This window comes from Artemia sp. Qi Xiang Cuo, chromosome 5 (assembly GCF_049724085.1).
Source record: "Artemia sp. Qi Xiang Cuo chromosome 5, ASM4972408v1, whole genome shotgun sequence".
NCBI lineage: Eukaryota > Metazoa > Arthropoda > Branchiopoda > Anostraca > Artemiidae > Artemia > Artemia sp. Qi Xiang Cuo.
The window spans coordinates 73,196,102-73,218,213 of record NC_142798.1 but is presented as its reverse complement, the minus strand read 5'-3'; the positions used below and the strand labels follow the sequence as shown (position 1 = coordinate 73,218,213).

General features: G+C 35.6%; 1 protein-coding gene across 6 annotated transcripts in view; it reads right to left on the bottom strand.

The window, feature by feature from the left end:
* parvin (beta-parvin) overlaps positions 1 to 22,112 on the bottom strand; it is a 110,247-nt gene that overhangs the window by 4,746 nt on the left and 83,389 nt on the right. For all 6 annotated transcript variants that reach the window (XM_089089926.1, XM_089089927.1, XM_089089930.1 and 3 more), the window contains 4 exons: positions 20,372 to 20,545; positions 17,651 to 17,748; positions 8,803 to 8,964; positions 4,521 to 4,661 (listed from right to left, as the gene is read on the bottom strand). In XM_089089926.1, coding sequence (XP_088946052.1) covers positions 4,521 to 4,661; positions 8,803 to 8,964; positions 17,651 to 17,748; positions 20,372 to 20,545 — 575 coding nt within the window. The remainder of the gene's footprint in view (positions 1 to 4,520; positions 4,662 to 8,802; positions 8,965 to 17,650; positions 17,749 to 20,371; positions 20,546 to 22,112) is intronic.

Here is a 22,112-nt window from a genome sequence, read left to right as displayed (position 1 = left end):
CACCAAGCCGTCTGAGGTCAACACACCTGGGCAAGCTCCCCCTTCGCTCCAATCTACTCCAAACTTTACTCATTAAACCCTCCTATGAAGTTTCAGTTTCCTTTAAATTCTTTCTTATGAATCTTTCCACCCCATTCGGAGACAACACACATTTTGTCTAGCCCAAAAAAGCACAATCTTTGGTATTATGTCGATCTTTATCAATTCAACATGGCCTAACAGCCTTAACCTTTCTTTAATTACAGCCGTAGAAAGTGGGATCGAACCAGATTTTTTGAACAGCTTGCTGTTCGATATACGATCAGTCACACTAGTACCTAGAACTAGACAATTTCTCTGGAAAAAATCCAACAAATCTTCTTCAATCTTTCAAAGCATCTAGGCTTCAGAGCCATGCTTGACCAGTCATTACTGTGGATTCTAGTATTTTAATCTTAGTTTACAGAATTCTCTACCTATTCTTCTGAACTTTTTGTACTATTAAAAAGAACACTGTAACTATGCTATTCTATTTCTTATATTTATACTGCATCCACTACTTTTACTAAAAATACTACCCAGGTAACTGAAACCACCCAGTTGACTGATTTTCTCGTCACCTAACATCACATCTTCATCCTCAATTATTCCTAGTCTAAGCGGCTTCGTCTTCTTAACATAAATTTTCGAACCTCTTCTTGCAATTTGAACGCTCAAAACTTCCCAACAATCATTCATTTCACTAACACTTGTTCGTAGGACACTCAAATGTGTCCCTAGGCCCACACCACAATGTTATCCGTGTGTATTTGTCTGAAATAAAGGCTTATGCTGTCTATGTGTCTCTGTATTTGCTTTTTTTCTTTTCAGTGTAATTCACTTCGCTTGTTTTGTTTAAAAGTGGGTTATAAATCAATTATTATTATTTATTAAATCTTTTGCATAATCTAAGTCTAAGAAAGTATTGCCTCTCCATATTATAACATATTCACCCCTGAATATTGTTGTGTTTCATAGGGCGAATTCTATCAAGATAATCCGTATAAACGACAATAGGCCACAGTCCTGATAAGCTCTTGACTCCCCAACGAACAAATTACTAACCTCCCTTCCTAGCTTGACTGTTATAGCAATCTCATTCTCGTGCAAATAACTTAAATCTACTTATGGGCATACTACACAAAGATGGGATTTTCACTAACGTTTTTCCATCAGCTGATACAACGCCTGTTCATAATCAATAAGACTAAGGACTAAAAAGGATTTACTGACTCAGGCACTTCTCAATTATTAATCTAAGAGTAAAAGTTTGTTCGACAAATCCTCTATCCTTCCTAAAACTACGCTGTTCTTCTCTTAAAACTTTATCTAAAGCATCTTTTAATCTAAGAAGTATCATCATGCTAAGGAATTTGCTTTCAACAGAAATCAAGCCAGTGCCCTTGTAATTATCATACTCATTCTTCAGGCCTGTTTTTTATAAAGAGGTTGTTCAAGTTCCATTTATTTCCATAAAATAACAATAACAAAAACAAAGTCCCAAAGGGCTCAATGGCTCGTTATTTGGGAAATTACATAGAATAAATGAATAATGTTATAACTTGGCATATACATACTAAACAACGGCTAAGTATAAATCCATAAGGAAAAGAAATCAACTCACCGACAGTCCACACGAAACAGCGACCCTCCTATCACCCGACACAAAAAATAATTTAAAATTCTCTACATCATCGAGGATCCAACGCCAACAAAACAACCACCCCTTTTTGAATTAAAATTTTCCAAACCTGACTAATGTTTTTCCCCTTTTCAAAAATCATATCCATGACCTTGAGTGATCTTTATCTTTGCAGCCACCATGTTCAAAAAACTTAGTTGTCACGTAATCACCACTTGAGGCCTTTTTGTCTTTTTGCCTTTTTGATGTTAGTTTGTTTTGTTCTCTTTTCTAACTCCGCGCCGAAAATTAAATCTTCCTTTACTTCCGAATTTATACCAATTCGTACAGCTTCATCCCAGTTTCAAACATTCTTGAAATGGACATATTTCCCTATAAAACTTTCATCACCGGGCCCCGTTCCTATTTTTAACTGGGACTGACTACAGGTCCAAACTGACTTCCGTCTCGCAGTTTCTTAACTTGCCTATACAGTATCTTACTATTACGCCGTCTGGCTGCATCTTCCAAAGCTTCGGCCATTTTATTCATGATCTCCATATTACATCTCTTTAATTCACACTTCAATGTCTTCTCCACTTCCATTACTTCTGTCGTGCTCTCCACTACCACTCAAAACTTCTTGTACAAACCCTTTCTCTCTCCTGCCTCCTAAAAGACTAAGCAGTGAAAAAGCTTAAAGCGTTTTCACAAATATTTGAAGCTGCGTTTCAAACTTGACTCTTTAAGAAACCTTCAACTACTTCACAAACTATTTTCCTATGACTATTCCATCCCTCTTCTACATTGTCAAAGTCTACACTGTCAAAATCTACGTTGTCAAATATTTGACAATTCAACATTGTCAAAATCTACATTGTCAAAACTCTACAGTTTCATATCCAACTGTTTTTAGAAACTCCCTCGCAAACTTTCATTCTGCAGTCAATCAATAGGATGAATACCTAGCAGATATTTCAGCATTAAAACAACTCTAGACACTACTAGATGTGTTGATGTCCATGAAATCAAAAGTATAAACCCTAGTTTCGAGTGTCGATTCTGCCACTTTTCAACTTCCAATAACATAATCAGTACAGTTAGCCCTCTTGCCGTCATACGAGTGCCATGTCAAGTTATGGACTATTTTATGACCAGATACCGTTTTCGTTACAACTAGATTACTGTACCTTCAAAATTACAGCACTCTATTACCATTTCTATTTTTATTGCCTACGTCAGGTATAGCTAGAACATCATTTACCCCTATTTGTCCCGACCTGGGTATTAAAGTCGCTTGAAAAAATACCATATTTCTAGATCGATAGGCCACCTTTCACAGATGAAGAATAATAGCTTGATAAATATCAGGGTTTATATTGATCTTGGGCCAAAAAAAAAGTTTATGGCCAAATGGCCATTTGTTTGGCCCAAGGCCATTGATCTTGGGCCAAAAAAAAGCAGGTCATCCCCGAATGAGGGAAGAAGGGGCTATTAGAAAGGACTCAAAGGAAATTGAAACTTCATGAGAAGGAGAATAGAGGGAAATTTTGAACAGAATTGGGAGAATGAGCGTGCGTAACTGCGTTGACCTCAGATGGCTTGGTAATACAATTAGTTGTTAGTGGTAGTATTTATTATGGAGACTATAATGTGGTGTTTAAATTAATTTTGAGATTCTAAAATTCAAATGCTGTCTTTAACATAAGTAAAAAGAGATTAAATAAACTTTTTAAATCTTTTTCAAATGAGCATGGCTCGTGCTTTAAATATTTATGTTTACATTGCACTTTTTAAAGTCAAGGACCAGGTCCCTTGCTTGACAGGGACTTTGTGAAGCATATTCGCACAAGTAGTGCATTAACCTACCAAGTTAGTGATAAGCTAACTTACCAATTAGCCTTTGCATTAACAAACAAGGATACCCTGAGCTCTATGATCGAAGATTAATTTGAAACTTCTTCCTGAATGCTTGCTGAACAACTTTAAAGATACAAGTTATTGCGTATTTACCTTTTAAATGAAAGTATATTTCCCCCTTCTTTTTACAATGTCAGTTTCGAAATAAAGGAAAAGAACCATTTTTCCCCAATAAGAAGCAAAAAGGTTTAAAAGGGTAGTACCAAACTATCACGCTACCAGTAGGTGAAACTGCCCAAGCCGACACTATTACTATTCTTAGTAAGTTCACCAGTACTTGTAAAAAAGGGACTAGAACTCTCAATTTCTGACGTAATGAGAACCCTAAGAAGTTTCTGCGACCGTGACGTGGAGGTGGGGATGAGGAAGGAGCAGGCTCTTCCTATACGGAATAAATTCTGCTCATTTTGGGGTTTACTGTTACCCTATATCATAATGAGGTTTTCTAACGTTTCTACATTTAGCGTTTAACATCAAGGAAATTTTTCACTTTTTTTCGTAAAATCAACTAATTTTCGATCCAGTACTGTTTGAAGTGTCTTCACAGTAGATTCCAAGTAAGTTCTTCAACAGGCTTCTAGATATTTCACCCTAGAATCATAACGAGATTCTCTAACGCTTTTACATAAAGCATTTTTCGATTTTCATAAAATCACCAAATTTTCGATCCACTACTGAGTAGATGGAACAGCAGTCGACAGTAGTGGAAAACTGTGGAAGACAGATCCACAGTGGCAAATACTGTTTGAAGTGTTGTCACAATAGATAAAAACATGGGACACTATACAATGTTCTAGGATTCACTATTTCCTTTATTTTTTATTAATTAGCTGAAATCTCTCTGGAGATTAATATCTCTAACTTTTACACCTTTATTGTCAGTTGGATCAACGTGAAATAACTGGTGGAAATTGTTCGGCTGGGAGAATTTATAGGAAAGAATTTCAAAGTTGGGACTAACCTTTTTGACAATTTTCAACTTATCCGGTGCATGATCAAATAATGTGTCAAAGGCGTCTCGTTCTCCTCTCTGACCATAGTCACTGTAAGTCTGAGTAATTTCTTCAGTGACTCTTCGCGGATTCAGCATGCCTTCACGTTTCTGAAAAACACAATAGCAATAACAACCCATCCAGAACCAATGAAAATAATAACTTTTGTAGCTTTAACTGTGGGGAGTGGGAGGTGGCTACCCCTATAAAATTTGCAATATTGATTAAATAATGGGCTCTTTTGGAAAAAAAAAAGAATAATAAAAGAGATCTTTGTCCATCTTAGAAGGTTTTCAAAGAATTGTACCTGCAATACGGAAAAATGGATTTGGATAGAGTATTTTCAGTTTAAAGGGTAAGTTACAAATCTCAGGTTGACAGAAGAGCTTCTTCTTTTATTTTTTCCACAGTTTCAAATTATCAGGATTCCATTTTTGCCACAAATGACGAGTGTAGCCGCAACACTGCCATCTTTGTTTTTATATCAAAAATGCTTAGTCTGCATATTCCACTTTTTCCAGAAGTATATCTCTCTTTGGTAGGTCATAACTGAGCAACCAGTTCAGCTCAGCATATTCAGAATTCAGACCTTCCGAATTCAGAAACATATTCAGACCTTCGTGGGCCAAATTCCATCCTTGGCCAAATTCCAATTGAAGACAGCTCTTACATGTTCTTAAGCAAGAAAAATATTGGGATTGCATCTTCAAACAGGAATAATTTTAATTTTGAAAGGAAAGGTATATGGTGAATCTGAAAAAAAAAAAAAATGGTTTGATAAAAGAACTATTAACGAAAAAAAATTAATTGGGAGATTTTACGACGACTTATGGGTTTGATTTCATTATTTTTCAAACTGCTAACCAGCCTCCTTTTTTATTTTGCATCTTGTGTGACTTTGTATGTTCAGTATGCCATTTTTTAGTAAATTTAATGTTTTTACTTTTATAACTTTAATAAATCAAATAATATTAACATTTTGATTACTAAAGATCAGTATATGTATACTAAATTGACAATGCACATTCATTTGTATTTTTTTCAGTAAAGTGCAAATTATGCCCTAGGGCTCAAAACCCCTATGCCTTCCCAAGGCAAGAACATAATTTGCACTTTACTGAAAAAATACAAATGAATGTGCATTGTCAGTTTAATATACATATACTGATATTTAGTAATCAAATGTTAATATTATTTGATTTATTAAAGTTATAAAAGTAAAAACATTTAATTTACTAAGAATGGCATACTGTACATACAAAGTCACCCAAGATGCAAAATAAAAAAGGAGGCTGGTTAGCAGTTTGAAAAATAATGAAATAAAACCCATAAGTCGTCGTAAATTAAAAATCGTGTCCTGTATTATAAAGTAAATTAAAATAACAGATTTGTGTGTTGTTGTATTTTTTACTACAAGAGAAAGGAAAAGATTTTGAGAACTGACAAGAATAAACGGGTAATACTGAACGGAGTAATAATAATCCTTGAACAATTTCTAAGGACGGTACCCTCAAAGTATAATATTGATATTAAAAAACAGTTCATTGAATTATTCTTAATATCAAAGTGACGAGTCATGATACAAAAGAATCATCAATTACTTACCCTATTGCTCTCGTTGCAATTTCATTTGTACGCGGATTTAACATAAATATGTATAACTTTGTTGATGAATTGTAAGTTTTATTCTTCTTACGGTATCATATTTTTTATTCCTCGCGTATATATAATTTTTTCTCTTGGCACTCAGACATGGAAATGTGGCCTAAATCGAGAATACTAATAATAAAAATAAAGACATCAGTTACATTTCAAACAAAATACTAAACTACAAAGTTTTAACTTCTGCTATTTACGGATCACCTATGCTATATTCATTTATCAAACTTGAGCTGGGTGTCCATAATTGTACAGGGAGTCAAATATTCAGCAAAACGGTAGAAGTTGAATTTATTTTTCTTGATCAGTTTTAGTGAATATTTCCCAAAAGCATTAGCACAGAAGGTATATGGCAGTGCAACAGCGTTGTAGAATGGCGAGGTAAAAACGGTTAAAAAAAGGATCTCGGAAACAATTGACGCATAGGAGCATTATATTCGGCGGAATATGTGAGCACTCACAAAACTGCCGAGTGTAAATTGCCTTTGAGGATAGAGGTGTCAATAGCAAGGCACGGGGTATGAGACACGACCATATGCCACAATGACAGAGGTGCCAAAGGATATAGCCTATGGCGAGTAATTGCAGCGGCAGTTAAAAACAGCGATTTTTGATACTTTTAAATAAATTCGATTCTTGAGTGTGGCGAATAGAGGCACCAATATGGAGCCCCAAATTTGAAATACGGTCATCTGTCACAATAACAGAGTTACGGAGGAATATAGGCTGTGATGAGTGATCGTCATGGCGGTAAAAAGTAACAGTTTCAGCTGAATTCCCAGTTGAAATTACTCTACCCAGTATGTGTTAGTTGCCTTCCAATTACTTTCGACTACTAAAAGAAAGGATGGAAAAAATCAATGAAATAGACTCAGTATGTACAAAATGAGTATACAGACTCAGTAAGTCTGAGTGTACTGAGTACAATCAGGTTGAGGATATTATCAGCAAACGATATAAGTTTTTAGGTTTATGCCATAAGGAATGTAGGATGCGGGGAATTTCACCAATGCCCCCAAAGGATAAATTTAAAAAAGGGCGGGACATAAATTTTATTTTTTATGGGCAACATAAGAACTATTACTGGTTAGGGAATTTTATGTGAACAGGCTAGAATTCATATTTCTAGGTAATCTAATGATTGAAGGATTGATATTCCCTTTTTGCAGCTTAGAGGAACATAGTCACGTACTTTTATTGATCAGTCAGGGGACTGTTTCTGGTTCTTGCTATTTTCAATTCCTTTTTGAGTTTCCTTTTTTTTACTGATTACGGCAGCATTGCGGAATTAAAACAAATTTAATTTTAGTATTGTGAAAACAAAGCTATTTTTGTTTTTAAAAGCTATTCGAAAGTGACCAATAATAGTTTTTTTGTAATAAACTGTAGTTGTATTTTATTCAAAAATTATATATGCAAAACAAAATTCATTCAATACAGGTAAACATAGCTCCAAATTCAAGAATAACATTTTTTCCCTCCTTCTATTACCTACTTTTTGATTACGAGTGATATTACTTCACAAGAACCAAGAGGAGGGCACTGTATCATAGAATAACCCAGTTCGTATTAAAATAATACACAAGGGAAAGTTTGCAGTTTTTGAGAATTAAGGGGGGACTTTGGTTTACATACCTGAACAAAAATGGACTTTTCAGGTATGCTTACCTAAGTATGTATGGCATTTGTATGACACGACACATGTGTGACGTCTATGACTGAACTCGTATGACCTTTCCAGGTAGACTTCAGGGTGTTTAAGAAGCTTCATGAAACACGAAGTTTCAATATAGCTACGATGTTTTGTTAATTCTATCCCATAATGGATCTTCCCCACTTTCAACGGCTACAATGAGAGAACACGTTTTGCGGAACGTTTTGCTACGACACGTTTTGCGGAAGGAGGACAGATTGTCGAAAATCGTCCTTTTCCGACATCCATCTAAGGCCAAACAAAAAGCAGGTCGTCGCCGAATGATGGGAAGAGGTTGTAAAGAAGGACTTAAATGAAATTAAAACTCCTTGAGGGGGCTATAAATGGGATGGTTGAGGGGCGTGCGCTGCTGTTTTGGCCCTAGGCACTTCGCTGCTGCAGATAGTTGTTAGTAGTTGTAGTCGGGTTGTCTATTGGAATAATACACTGTTGTTTTTGTTTTCCTTTTTTTCGTTTATATTTAGTTTGTTTTCCTTAATTGATTAATGAAGAATTTTAGAATAATAGCAACTTAATTGTAGAAGTGCGAAAGCAGAGCTACTTTTAAATAAGACTCTTTAAAAGTGACCAATAAAAGAAGTAGTTTTTTTGTAAAATAACAATTGAATTTTATTCAAAGTTATCAAATTTTTCAAACTTAATAAGACACACATGTTTAAAGAAATAGTAACATGCTCAAAATGCATTCTATAAACCTAAATATAACTACAAATCAAAGAATAGCATCAATTTTTCTCATTTTATTAGTTATTCATGTTATTTCATGACAAAGAGAGGGGTAAATGCTTTTATACCTTTGATTGACCCATTTCTTATAAAATTAACATATTAAAAAGAATATCTACTGGTTTTTTAGTGATGGCTGCGTGGGTACGTACCTGAACAACGACCACCTCTAGTATGACATTTTCAGGTAGTCTTATAGGTGCTCTGTAGTGGCGAACAAGTGCCACAAGAAGCTTCAATATTGGGACGATATTTTTACTGTGAATACTTTCAACACTCCACCGAGGAGTTATGTTTCTACTAATGCCAAGAACCTAAAAAAACAAATAATTTTGTATATAATATACAATATACAAATTTACAAACATACAAATATACAAAATTACAAATATACAAAATTTATAATATAATATACAAAATATATAATATACAAAATTGTATATAACCAATAATTCCACAAGCAATAAGATACAAACAAGATTGAAGTATTATATCAGCTAGTAATCATGGGCACAATTTCAAGGATTCTTGCATTTTGTTTTGGAGGTGGGGGGGGGGCAAGGATTTTTCAGATTTTTTATGAATATAAAAAAATGTTATTTTTTGAAAATCCAGGAGGGGCATATTTTTGTTGTTGTGTTTCAATTTTTTTAATGAAAATCCAAAACAAAGGCATTTTCCGAAATCGAGGGGGCAATACCACTCACTCCTATTGGCACCCTTGCTCGTACCTATAATTACTATTGGTTCAATCAGTACTTACTCGTTGTAACCTATCTGCTATGAAGAAGAATAGGAATCAGCCACTTTCCCATTACTGATTTATGTTTAACTTATTAAAAGTGAAAGGTAAACTTACTCAGTATTAACAAATATATTTAGAAGGTGGGAGGTTTGCAGAAATTTCCCGCAAGAAAGACAAAATACTAGACTTCTAAAAAGAATTCAGCACCAGCGTTGCGAACACGGTACAACTGTACCGTTTTTGGTACAATTTAGAGGGCCTGGCACAGTGCAGTACATTTGGAAATTTTTTGGTACAATCAGATTCCCCGACACATTTAGGTCTTATTTGCTCATTTTTGACTCAAATATCTGTTCCAAGCTTTAGTTTATTGAAAAGTTTCTTATTGTTATGGCAAACTTTTAACCTGCTGTTCCGATGATACAAATTACTTTCTTGCAGTACAATTTTAATCGGAAAACTGGTACAGTTTATTACAAAGCGTTAGCAACACTGTTCAACACCCTTGTTTGGTCATCGGGTCCACTGAATAATCTTATCGGGCACACACCTGTTCTCGACCATCACTCCAAAATTCATGCAAAGTTTGGCTCCCCAGAAACGACTCTTACATAGCTCAAGCCAAGGCCTGTGAAGTTCCTCTTTCTTCTGACAAAAAATAAAATAAAAAATTCCGAGGTCTAGGTTAATCTAAAAATCAATCTGCTTAAAATACTTAGTACCTATCCTAAAGTTAAGCTCTTACACGAGTCGAATTTTCGCTTCTGCAGCAGGATTTCACATCGACTGATGATGAAACGTCTTGCTGTGGGCCAATATTCGGTTCCTTTCTGTTCTAGGTTAGAATTGAAAATACCATTTCTCCAGATGCCACAATTATTGTTAAAATACATAAAAAGTTTCCTATTTATTCTCTTTTAAAAGTGCAAAATTTATACTCATTTTTGAAACGGGTATTAAAAAGCTTTTTTTTAATTCCTAAGAAAACCAAAGCATTTGGCTTTTAGTGAGGCTTATCAGGCGGAATTTACCTAGCAAAGTCGCTTGATTTTTTTTTTTTTTTTTTTACTGACGAAATTCACCCGTCTACTCTCAGAACTTAACACAGCCCTATCACAGGCCAATTCTTTCTTGAGTTGATTTGAACCACACCCCTCAGATATTTAAGGTACATCGCTTCACATATATGGAGTCCGTGCCATATGAGTTATTATTTCCTTTATATGCAGCTAGAACTTTTCATTTTTATTTACCAATACGAGATACGAGAAACGTCAAAAATATAATTTTTTTTTTGAATTTTTTTTGAATATTTTTGAATATTTTTTTTAAATTTTGAATTATATATTTCAAAAAAATATATAATTCCTCGTTTCCATGGGCAGACATTCACCTAAAATTCGTTGTAAATCGGAGTTCACGACCAAAGGTGCAAATTGGAGGGGAAGAATCTTTAAAAATGTGACTTTCGGCACCAATTTTATTAAAAAAAAAAATACAAATAAAATCCCCTCCTTGAACTTTGAAAAACGACTGTTTTGTATCTCCGTTTCAAAAGAAACAGCAAAAAATTACCCCCCCCCCCCTGCATTTTCGTGAATTGGCACCCATGATCACCTCAGGGCTTAGATACAATAAAACTCCTTTTTCTTTAAGCTTTTGTTAGGCAAGAACAGACAAATCAAGCAATGATTCCTGCAAGCCTTGCATTGATGATTCCTACAACTTACATTGAAAATAGTAAGAAGCTACACATTTTTTCCTTTTTTTTTCTGGTTTGAAATAAAGCCTTTATTGGTAATGCTTCCATGACTGTAATCTATTAATACAAATTTGAACAAATAAATCAAAGCCATCAAAGAAATCGGATAACTTCTCGTCGTGCTTTCTTAATCCCGACTTACCTGAGCAAAATATTAACAATAACGACTATGCCACTGTACACCCCATATCTTATTAAATGACGACCATATTCCCCAACCCCAATGTTTGTGTCATTAGACGAGGATATTTGAGTGTAGTTGACCTTTTAACACTCCATATCCCTACACATGCAATTTAGTGAGTGTGTACGTTATTTTTGCCTGATTAAAATTTTTATTTTTTAGCATTGATTGCACAGGAAACTATTTCGTAGTAGAGGCACGATCATAATTGACTTGGAGCGATATCTTTTCTGATATGATCACGTACTCTGACATCATGAAAGGTCTCACATGAGGGAGGGGGAGGGGGGGGGGCAGGCTTGTCAGAAATTGTCATCGCATGTGGATAAACATGGTATTGAAGCTAGTTCTGTCTCTAAATGTTGCTTTGGCACCCAAATTTCACGTCGTCAAATGAAAACAATTGCCTTAAAGTGGGGGAACATTTGGTTCACTTCTTATTTGGATCAGTGTTAAAAAAAATTGCTTCTCCGACCAGATGTTTTTTTAAATAGCCAAAAAGCTTACACTTTAAATAGGTATTCAACGAAGCTTTTTTTCGACCAATTTCATGAGAATTTAATTTCCGTTGAAATCTTGAATTTTCTCAGCAGCATCGTTTGGTTATTTTCGCTTTAAAAGATGTAGCGTCTTATATCAGAAAATCACTTCAGCCCCAAAATAAGGCATCAGTCATGCACTGAAAGGCTTCGGCTGTCCCAAAAATTATTTAAATTTGGATTAGCAAGTCAAAACTGAAGGCAATGCTGGTGGCAGCAACATGCTCAACAATACCATACTAAGCAACAATATGGCGATTTTCAACGAAAGTTAAAACAACTTTTAGCCGATACCGTGCATACTCAAAAATACTATCCTAACATCCTTCTTATTACGGACACTCGAAATCGTTCAAAAGGAGAACAAAAACAATAGGTGAGGCAGGGCAACTACATTATAAAGACCAGCCAGATACTTGCGGCTCGAGATTCTCCGGCTAGTAAGAACTCCAGCATATGCAACACGTACTTTTTTCGAAACATGTTGAAGAAATAAACTCTGAGTCTCTGGAAGAGTGCGACCAATTGGTAGGTCAAGGTACATGATATGATTGGATAGTGTTCCAATAACTTGACCTAGCCTCACTGTAGAAACCTCCCCTTTGCAATTAAAAAACAAAACAGCTGACTTATCCGCATTAAATTGCAGACCAATAGTCGGATAACTTCTTTCAAGCCGACAAAAATTACTTTTAAAAGACGTCAGCAATCGAGACAAATTTAGCAGGTCTCCGCAAAAGATAGAAGTGACGCATCTGTATATTTGAAAATTTAACTCAATGACACAACCTTCTGTGCATCATTGATACTATTATTATACAAAGTCGGAGAAGTTGCTTAATTCCCTTTTGTACAAAAACCTCCACGCTTGGATCATCCTCTTGCAAACAAACGCGAAGCTTAAGATTCTTATACATATCGCGCAGTGATTGCACGATGGAAGAACTCACATCTCGCTTACACATTTAAACCATTATCTGGGCATGAATGCCAGAATCAAAGGCTCTTCTAATTTCCTACTGTCCCAAAATCAAAGGTTCCCACGAATGATGAGCCTCAAGTAATATATTCGCAAGAAGGTGAAGTACATGGGTACACCCCAAGCCCTTATGGAGACCAAACAGGTGCGGAGACATTTTACACTAATCATAAACCTCCCCAAACACAACGATATCAAGTAACTTACAAAACACAGAAGAAAGGGTTACTGGCCTATAGTTAGAAGACTGCTCTGCTAGTTTTCCTTTTTTTTAATCGCAATGACCAGACCCACATTAAAACAACCCAGGGCGATGTGTCAAAGACATCTGGAAAAAGGGCAATAAGATAGTAAAGGGCGTCATCTCCCAACGAAAAACGTAAAGCACAAATGCTACCACGACCTTTACACCTTTTTTAACTTTTTAACAGCTTGACAAATAAGAAAGGGTGAAACTGAAAAATCGTCAAAATTATCAAACAGCATTGAATCTAACGCTTTTTCATAACGCACACCCAACGAAAGATGTCACAACCTTTAGAATATAATTTGTTTAACTTTATAATAGCTTGACAAATTAAAGAGACGGTGAAACTGAAAAATCATCAAAATTATCAGACGGTAGTGAATTCAACTCTTCTTCATAGCGTGACTCTAAGACTGAGTCAGGTGCTTTGAACTCAAATAAATCAAAATAAGCACTCCACTCACTAGCCGAAATATTAAAGGCAGGCTTAGCTTCTGCTGGCTTAGGCAGAAGTGACCAAATGAGGTTTGGAATTTTTACTAAGTTTTTGGATAAAATGTTCTTTGAGTGTTGCACGAATGCTGCACTAATACTTTATTAAACCTCTGTTTAGCATGGATTCTTACTTGGGTCACTATTCAACTTCGCTTGTTCCCAATTTGGAGCCAGACTTTCAGCCACAACTTCACCGAAGCACAAACAGCCACCAGATCTGGATTGCTAGACTCTCCTTTAATCTGCGACCTATTTCACGTGCTCCTCATCGGGACTGCTACGCTATTATTATTATTATTATTTATTTATAACCCGTCGTTACAAAAACACAAGACAGAGTACAATAAAGATAAAGAAAAAAAAAAGAAAAAAAAAAAAGGGACAAATAATACTACAACGGATAAAAACGACAAAAAAATAAAACTGACAATAAATAATAAAAAATTATAAACTTGACTACTGCTTGAGTAAACTATGCCAGGGGTTGTTACCAATTTTACTGTTAAAACGGGATATCTGATTTTCAATTATAAGAGTGGGATCTGCCAGTTTATACCTATTAATGAGGTATGTGTTACGTGTCCAGGGGGGGGGGAGTCTTAAAAGGTACTTAGCATATTTTAAAAATATTGCTCGAAGTTTCTGTTTAGCGGTGCATGGAAATGTTCGCCAAAAAGGGCTCAGGTATAAAAAATGGGGCAATGCTAGTGCAGTATACAGCCGAGCAAGGATAAACCGGTTGAAGCTGAACTTCGTTGCAACCAATCTGCTGTATGCAAAACCGGTACGCTTTTCGAGATATTGAATTAATAGCTGTCGTGTGTGTCTCAGCGTTTTACCAATCGGTAGTCCAAGATAAATGATGTGATCTGCTGGCTTAATACTTGTCTGTCCAAGGTCTATGGTAGGCGGGACTTGGTTTTCGGGCCAATTAAACAGTAATACCTCTGATTTTGCAGCGTTAAATTCTAGGCCTATCGCAGCATATTGCTTTTGAAAAATAGCAAAATTGCATTCGATTCGCCACCAATATTCCGGCTCATATTTAAAATATCGTCAGCATAACAAAGAAGAGAAAGGTCAATACCATCCAGAACACACGTTATTTGGTAATTTTCCTGTGCTGGAAGAACACTGTTATTAAAAGCCGGGGCAGAAGTAGGAGCACCTTGCCAGGCGCCTTTTCGTACTGGGACGGTTGGGTAAATTTCACTTATATTCTTCTCGGGTGAAACAACTTTTATTTGTGCCTGGAGGTTTTCATACATGTCCTTTAATGGCATTATGACATCTCGTTGGACGCCTCTCTTTCCCATTTCTAGAATAATTTGGTCGTGGATAAGGGAATCAAACGCACGCTTGACATCATGAATACCGATCGCGACCGACTCGCCTGAGCTTTCAGCGTCAATAAGGACAGAAGCCACGACGCTTCGCGCATGGCCACAACCAAGACCAGGTTGAAAGCCAAATTGAGAGGGTGGTGCATAACATTTCTCATTTATTTCTTTAATTATAAGTAGCTCAAAAATTTGGCAAAAAGTTGTTGATATAGTAATGGGTCGAAAAGACGTACATTCTTCCAGGGGTTTCCCCTTTTTTGGCACAGGGGTAAGGGACCCTATGCAAAAATTACTGGGAACGACACCTTGCACAAAAATCATCTGAAAAAGCAGGGCAAGGTGCTGAATGAGCATTGCAGATGGGTTTTTTAAATGAAGAGCAGAAATTCCATCAGCACCACGTGACTTTTTCTTTTTAATGCGACGGAGCACGTTCTGAACCTCGGATACCGACACAGTAACGTCAGAACGGTCGGTGCTTGATAGGAAATTATGCAGATCTGCCTTGTATTTTGCGCTAAGAGTCGGACAGGGGGATTTAAATTCTTGTTCGTAATAAGTTCTCCAAGATTCAAGGGAAATTGAAGATGCAGCAAAATTCGGCTTTCTTTCGGAAAGAGTCTTCCATATAAGGTCAGGATTTCGTAGAACATCTTCAGAAGACTTAGCAATTACATTAGACCGGTGGAGAGCCAATTCTTTTCCAAACTTTCTTTTTGTAAGGAGTCTAACGGCATTTACAACCCCAATTCTCGGCCGTCCACACTCCTTCCAAACAGAAAGCCAAAATTTTGCCTGGTTGCATGCATTAACTAGGCCAGTATTTTACGACCAACCTGAAACTTGCGTACCGGTCTTAATTTTCTTTATGAGAACAGCAGCTTCCTCAGCTGAGCGAAGAGCGTGTGTAATTTGGGCGGCATATATATCAAGTTCAAGTCGGGCCTCTTTCGGTTCAATTCGTCGTGACTGGATCAGAAGGTTAAATGGGATTTTAATTTTAGCTAAAATTTCATCCGAAACTTGCATGTAAACTGATGTATTAACATTATTCCAATCCCGTATTTGTGTCCATTTTTTTGTAGTTTTTGCTGCGTTATTTTGGTGTGGATGCTCAGATTGTGTAGCGGGAGGTGTGATTTGCAGTTCTATTGAAAAATGGTCAGAAGTAAAAGTAGTGCCAGACACCCGTATTGAAGTAGGGAGTAGGTCTTTAGAGCAAATAACATGGTCTAGATTAGAAGTACTTCCTGTGTTGTGTATGTATGTAAAATTTTGGTTTTTTTCTAAAATGGTAAATGTATCATCTAGGAGACCATGTACCATACTTTCACGATCACCGGTAAAAAGCGCGTTAGTTTCAGTAAATTCAGCACTCATAGGACAGTTAAAATCACCTAATATTACACAAGGCAATCTTTCTAATCGGATTTTGCTAAGACATTCAGCTAATTTACGTAAACTTTGCGCAAATTCGGAATGAGATGCGTCATCACGATAGTCGGTTGGCATGTATACGTCCACAACAACAAAATTACACACTTGAACTGCTAGAATGTTTTGCGTTGAAAAAAACAACTTTGATTCAACATCGTTACTAATATACGTCACGAGTCCCCCGGAGGGGCTTCCTTGGTCCTTTTTTCTGACAGCAGGAACAACATACATGTTATTAGCACGGAAAATGTCCAGTTGACCTACAGAAATAGGAAGAGCAAAGTGCTCTTGGATACACACAATTTGATTGCTTTTTAGCATTTCACAAACTATTGGGTGCCTTTTTGCGAAATTCCCATTCATATTCCAAGATAAAATGTTCATTGAGTAGCACGGGCAAGCCTATTAGCTTTTGAGTCTGCGTTTGCAGGTTTATTTGCCGAGCAACGGACGCTGTAGCAAGAATGTCCACTAGTGTTGCAGCTTATGCAAAAAAGCGTCACGCTCACGGCATGAGATATTTAAGGACAATACATATTTATTTGGAGCCGTATTTCACTACATCTGCAACAAAACGCATCCCTCAGCAACAAATGAAAGGGGTCTTTTACTTTCCTCACTAAATCGTCACAAGTTCTCCTAAAAAGATCATTAGAAACATGTTTCCAGTTACTGCGTACTTTCTGTCGGGGTTAGTTTGGACCACCAACTCTGGAGAATCAAGTGGTATTGACGAGGACAAGGGTAAGTGATTTGAGTAGGAACAATCAGCTACTATTCTTACTCCTTCACTAACAGTAAAATTCGTTAAAAAATGATCAACGTTTGACAAAGTACTGATAAATGAGTAGAATTTGTCTTTATCAACAACTCGTAACTCGATCACAAAGAGAACCCAGCACGATTGGAATCTGTTCAGATTCCGTGCAAAGCAGGTCGCAATTGAAGTCCCCTAAAATAAGAAGTTTCACTTTCCCCAAATTGTGAGTCTTCACAAAAAGACTCAACTGTATAAACACAGCTATGAATTTACTATCCGAAAGACTAGATATATATGAATAAATATATTGAACGGACAAATGTAGAGTAGGTTCCCAAGGGAGATAAGCTCTAGTTTTGTTTTAAATTCAGTTCTAGTTTCAAGATCTAAAGCATAGCATAGTTCAAAACTGCATAAATCACACCCCCCCCCCCCCAAAAAAAAAAAAAAATTATCATATCTTATTAATAAGGAGGAACTTCAGTGTTTTTGGAATAAAAATTAGATACCTGATTCACTCTATCTAAAACCACACGCAGCTTTTTCCGTTGTCCTTCTGCCGACTGGGTCACTTCAGGGGCATCTAATTTCTTACCCGATAGCTTTTCTGAAAAGAGAATGTTAAGACCTTATAATATTATAGCACAAATGATAAGTTTCTATATATACACTATCTTTATAAACAAGCGATAATTGTATATTGTATATTTGTTTATTTTTTCTCTATACGGCTACATATTTTTTCGGGAAAATTCCTGGTATTCTTGATATCCTGGGATATTCTCGCCTAAAAAACGATTTAGATAGGTCAGAAGTTTGAGAAAATACGTTAATTTTGGAGCCTTAATTTTGGAAAAAAAGATTCATGACAGTGACGTCATTTTCTACACATCATTGCAGTACAGCAACGATGTCACACTTAAGTGGAAAAATTGAAGAATTTCATGCATGGAAAGGTTTACAAAAACTGGTAATTGCAAAAATATTTGTATATATATCGACAAGGGATTACAACAATTCAAAAACCTTAAAAAGAAAACCAAAAGTTTGAGGCATAGTAGATATCGTTGCTAGAAATTGGACTTCTTTGAATAATCAAATATCTTTGAGAATTAAAATGATGGTTCTTTAGAACCACCTGAACTATCAAACGTGATTAGACCAAGATAACACCCCGAACAAATTAAATTCATAATGGGCGAGAATCAGAAACTTGGACTATCAAATGAGAAGACACAAAAAACAAAATTTACAAGTGTTATAAATGATAATTCGTTGGAAGTAAAAGAAGTTTTTGTCCCACCACCCGAACAATTAACAATACTACAACCAGGACCGTCATGTAAAACTAGACCAATAAGGGCAGCTAAAGTAAAGGGCATTGGCAAACTGTCTAAAGGAATGAAAATTCAAAATAAAGAAGAAAGAAAAATGGGATTAGAGGATAAGCGACAGCAGAGTCAAAACAGCAGCGACAAAAGACAAACCGGAGCAAAAGTTGACGTTCAACATTTTATAAAAAGCTCCAAGCAATGAAATATCTATAAATTACAACATCAGAGTTTACAAGACCGTTAGCCAAGAATGTGATACTGCAGCAGTCTCAGTTGAAAAGACAAAGGTTCGGCGTTATTATATTTCATAATGAAAAAAGACAAGCCAAGGCAAAAGTTAAAGACCCAATAACAAATAAAAACGTTAGTTTACAAAAGCGCTAATTCTAATTTAAGGTCATTTAAAACGTTTAAGGGGTTGATTCATTAAAAAGAAACACGGGTAAATGTAATTAGAAAAAGTGAAAGTGAGAATCACAACAGCTAAAGAAAATGACATGGAAAAAATGACAGTGAGAATCACTTTGAATTGTAAACGCAATTTTGAACTGTGATCTGTGGTTGGAAACTGGAAAAGACGTATTCGTTATTTGTAACGCATTAAGAAATTAAATGAGATGATGTATGAATCTAAACTGCTGAAGCAAAAAGCATGGAAAAAACTTTCTGATGTAAAGATGAACAAAAATGGACAATGAAATTTACGGTTGGAAAACAAAGAACAGTGATGACTGGCCACAAAAACGATCTAAATAGGCCAGGACTTTAAGAAGGAATTTGTACTTTTCATAGGGTGGCTGTATCGAACTTTTGGTGACGTCATGGCCAAGATAAGGCTCAAATTGTCTGCGGTTAGAAGACAAGCAACAGAATTCATATATATCAGCCTGCGGCGTGCCGAGTGCCAGGGCCCGGGCGGGATCACGGGGCTATATATATATATATATATATATATATATATATATATATATATATATATATATATATATATATATATATATATATATATATATATATATATATATATATATATATCTTTGTGTGTGTAAACTACATGTACTATGTACTCCTAAAATATAGGCCAAAAATCATGAATTTCTTAAAATATGCTACAGTTGACAAAAAAAGGCTGACTTTTTTTTTTTTTTTTTTTTTTTTTTTTTGACAAAGCAGAAAGAAACAATTAGTAAAATTCCATCAAAATGATAAAATTCACTTGTGATATATGACAAGTTCCGTTCACGAGGGCTAAAAGCCCGAGCTATAGCCTATTTTCGAAATTATCCAGCTCTATCAGGGATGTTTCCCCTGGAAACAATTTTTTGAGGATAGATACTCAAAATTTGTGATTTTTCTACTAGTTATCTTATCTTATTATTTCTTACATTTTTCTTATAAGTACAATATAGAAGGGGTAGACATTGAACAAATTGCAACAAAAATGATCTTTAGATCATTAGACAGAGAAGAATGTTCTAACATGTCCAAAATAGGCATAGCCACCTCTACCTGAAATGGGTCAAATTCAACCTTAAAGATCGAAGGAGGGAGCAAAAAGCTGAAAGTCTATTCTGCGATAACGCGTAGAAAAAGATGTCTTCTACGGGGTTATTGCGGTCTTAAATCCGAAAAAAAAACCAGGTATAAACGGCCCATCACCAGTAAAAGAGGGATATTTTTGAAATTTCTCTTTTGTGTTTAAAGTATTCCTCTTTTGTTATCTCCAAAAAAAAAAAACTACATATCCTATTTTTCGAGGATTTGCAGGGTTTCTTTGTCGTAGATAATGAAAAAGAGAAAGAAAGCACTTGGCTACAAGGAAAGTAAAGGTTCATGTTCCAACTTTAAACCAACTGTTCATGTTATAAAATCAAAATATTTAAAAAATATTCATACCAAACAGTTTGTGCAAAACTTGTCCGTCATAAAGGTCTTCCACAATATCTTTGACAATTATTCTATGAGACGCAAGTTCATCATTTATCCACTCAATTAGAACAGTTACAAGCTGTTTAAACTTGGGGCTATCTAGTGACTTTGTTTCAACCATGGACCTCTCTTCATTTTCCTCTGAAACATTAATATTTCATTAATAATGGAATAAAACTATTTTTTTAAGTAAAATAACTCAAAATAGTTTTTCCAATGGAGAAAAAATTGCATTTGTCGCTACAGTCAAGGGCGCGTCTTGGGGCCGGGGTGGTTACCGGGTTTGACCCCTCCCCCAGAAATTTCTGTCCGATTCATAGGAACGTAACAAAAATGCATAAAACAAATTTTTGATGCGTCTTTTAGTTTTTTAAGCCCCCCTCCCAAACCAAAATCCTGGAGATGCCCATGACTATAGTATAAAAATAATTACGGAAACCAAATTGGACTGCCATAACAAAGAATAAAAACTAAAGAAATGAAGATCAAGAATGGGGTTTTATGGACCCTTCTCTAGTGCATAAGTAGCACTGATAACAATGTGACGTAGTTTTCTCCCTAAGTAGATGATTACGTTCGTTAGAAAGAATCTCCACCTTCTCAGTCACCTGTCTAGTATTTAAAGAGAGCATCATTTTTGGTTAGTCGTGGATATTGGGGAGTGGCTCACTTTTGGACTTAAGTTTTTAATCCTGATTTTATCTGTTGTTGGTTTTTTTTCACGTTGTTAGGTTTTTTAATTTTTCCAATTTTGTTCTTTTTCTTTTTGCTTTCCGCGTTGTTTGATTTTTTCATTTCATTTTTATCGGTTTTCTTTTTTCGTTGTTTTTTTTTGTTCAGAAGATGTTAACATGTTTCCTTGAAATTTTCACCTATAGCTTTGTAGAAGGGAAGCAGTTGTCCTCCCGAAATATTCGTCTTGAATTGTCCAGTATTTTTGTTGGCCTTATAGAACCCCATTCTCGATCTTCATTTCCTTAGTTTTTATTCTAAGCTGTTATATTTCCTCATCCAAACAGATACAACTTGGATAGTACACTGTTCTGATTCTATCTTAAAAACTGAATTTATCATAACGCTAATAGTAACCTCCTTAGTTGAAACGTTAAAATTGTAAATTTACATTTGTTCATTAAAAATGTCGCGAACTATAGTTTTTAGGAAGTATTTTGCTTTTTCCTGAAAGGATAAGCCATAATTCCCCGATTATTTGGCATTAGTAGCTCAAAAGTAATTTTATTTTCTCACGTCAGAGAGTAAAATTTTATTTAGCAACAACTTTGATAAAACAGAAATTAATTAGGTTGCACACTTTAGTGAACATAAAGTATGTTCATATTAACATATTTCATGTTTATCCATTAACATATTTTATGTTTATCCATAGAGTCATCACCAGTAGCCTGCTTGATTTTCACAAGAAATGAGGTAAGCCTCTTTTAGGGGCAGAAGGGTTGAAGATATAAATAATATATAGCAGTTAATCCATCATGTCAGAGAACATTATATTTCACTTGTCAGCACTCAATTCAAATAGAGTAAATTTACTGTTAAACAATCACTCGTGGCTTTTTGGGGTTTTTAACCCCCCCCCCCCCCACTGCTCTCCAAAATAGTTAGAATTTTTCTCCCCAATACTTCAAAAACGAATGCTCTAACACAAGGGCAATGGGAACGATACACAAATTACTTTTCACAATACCACAGG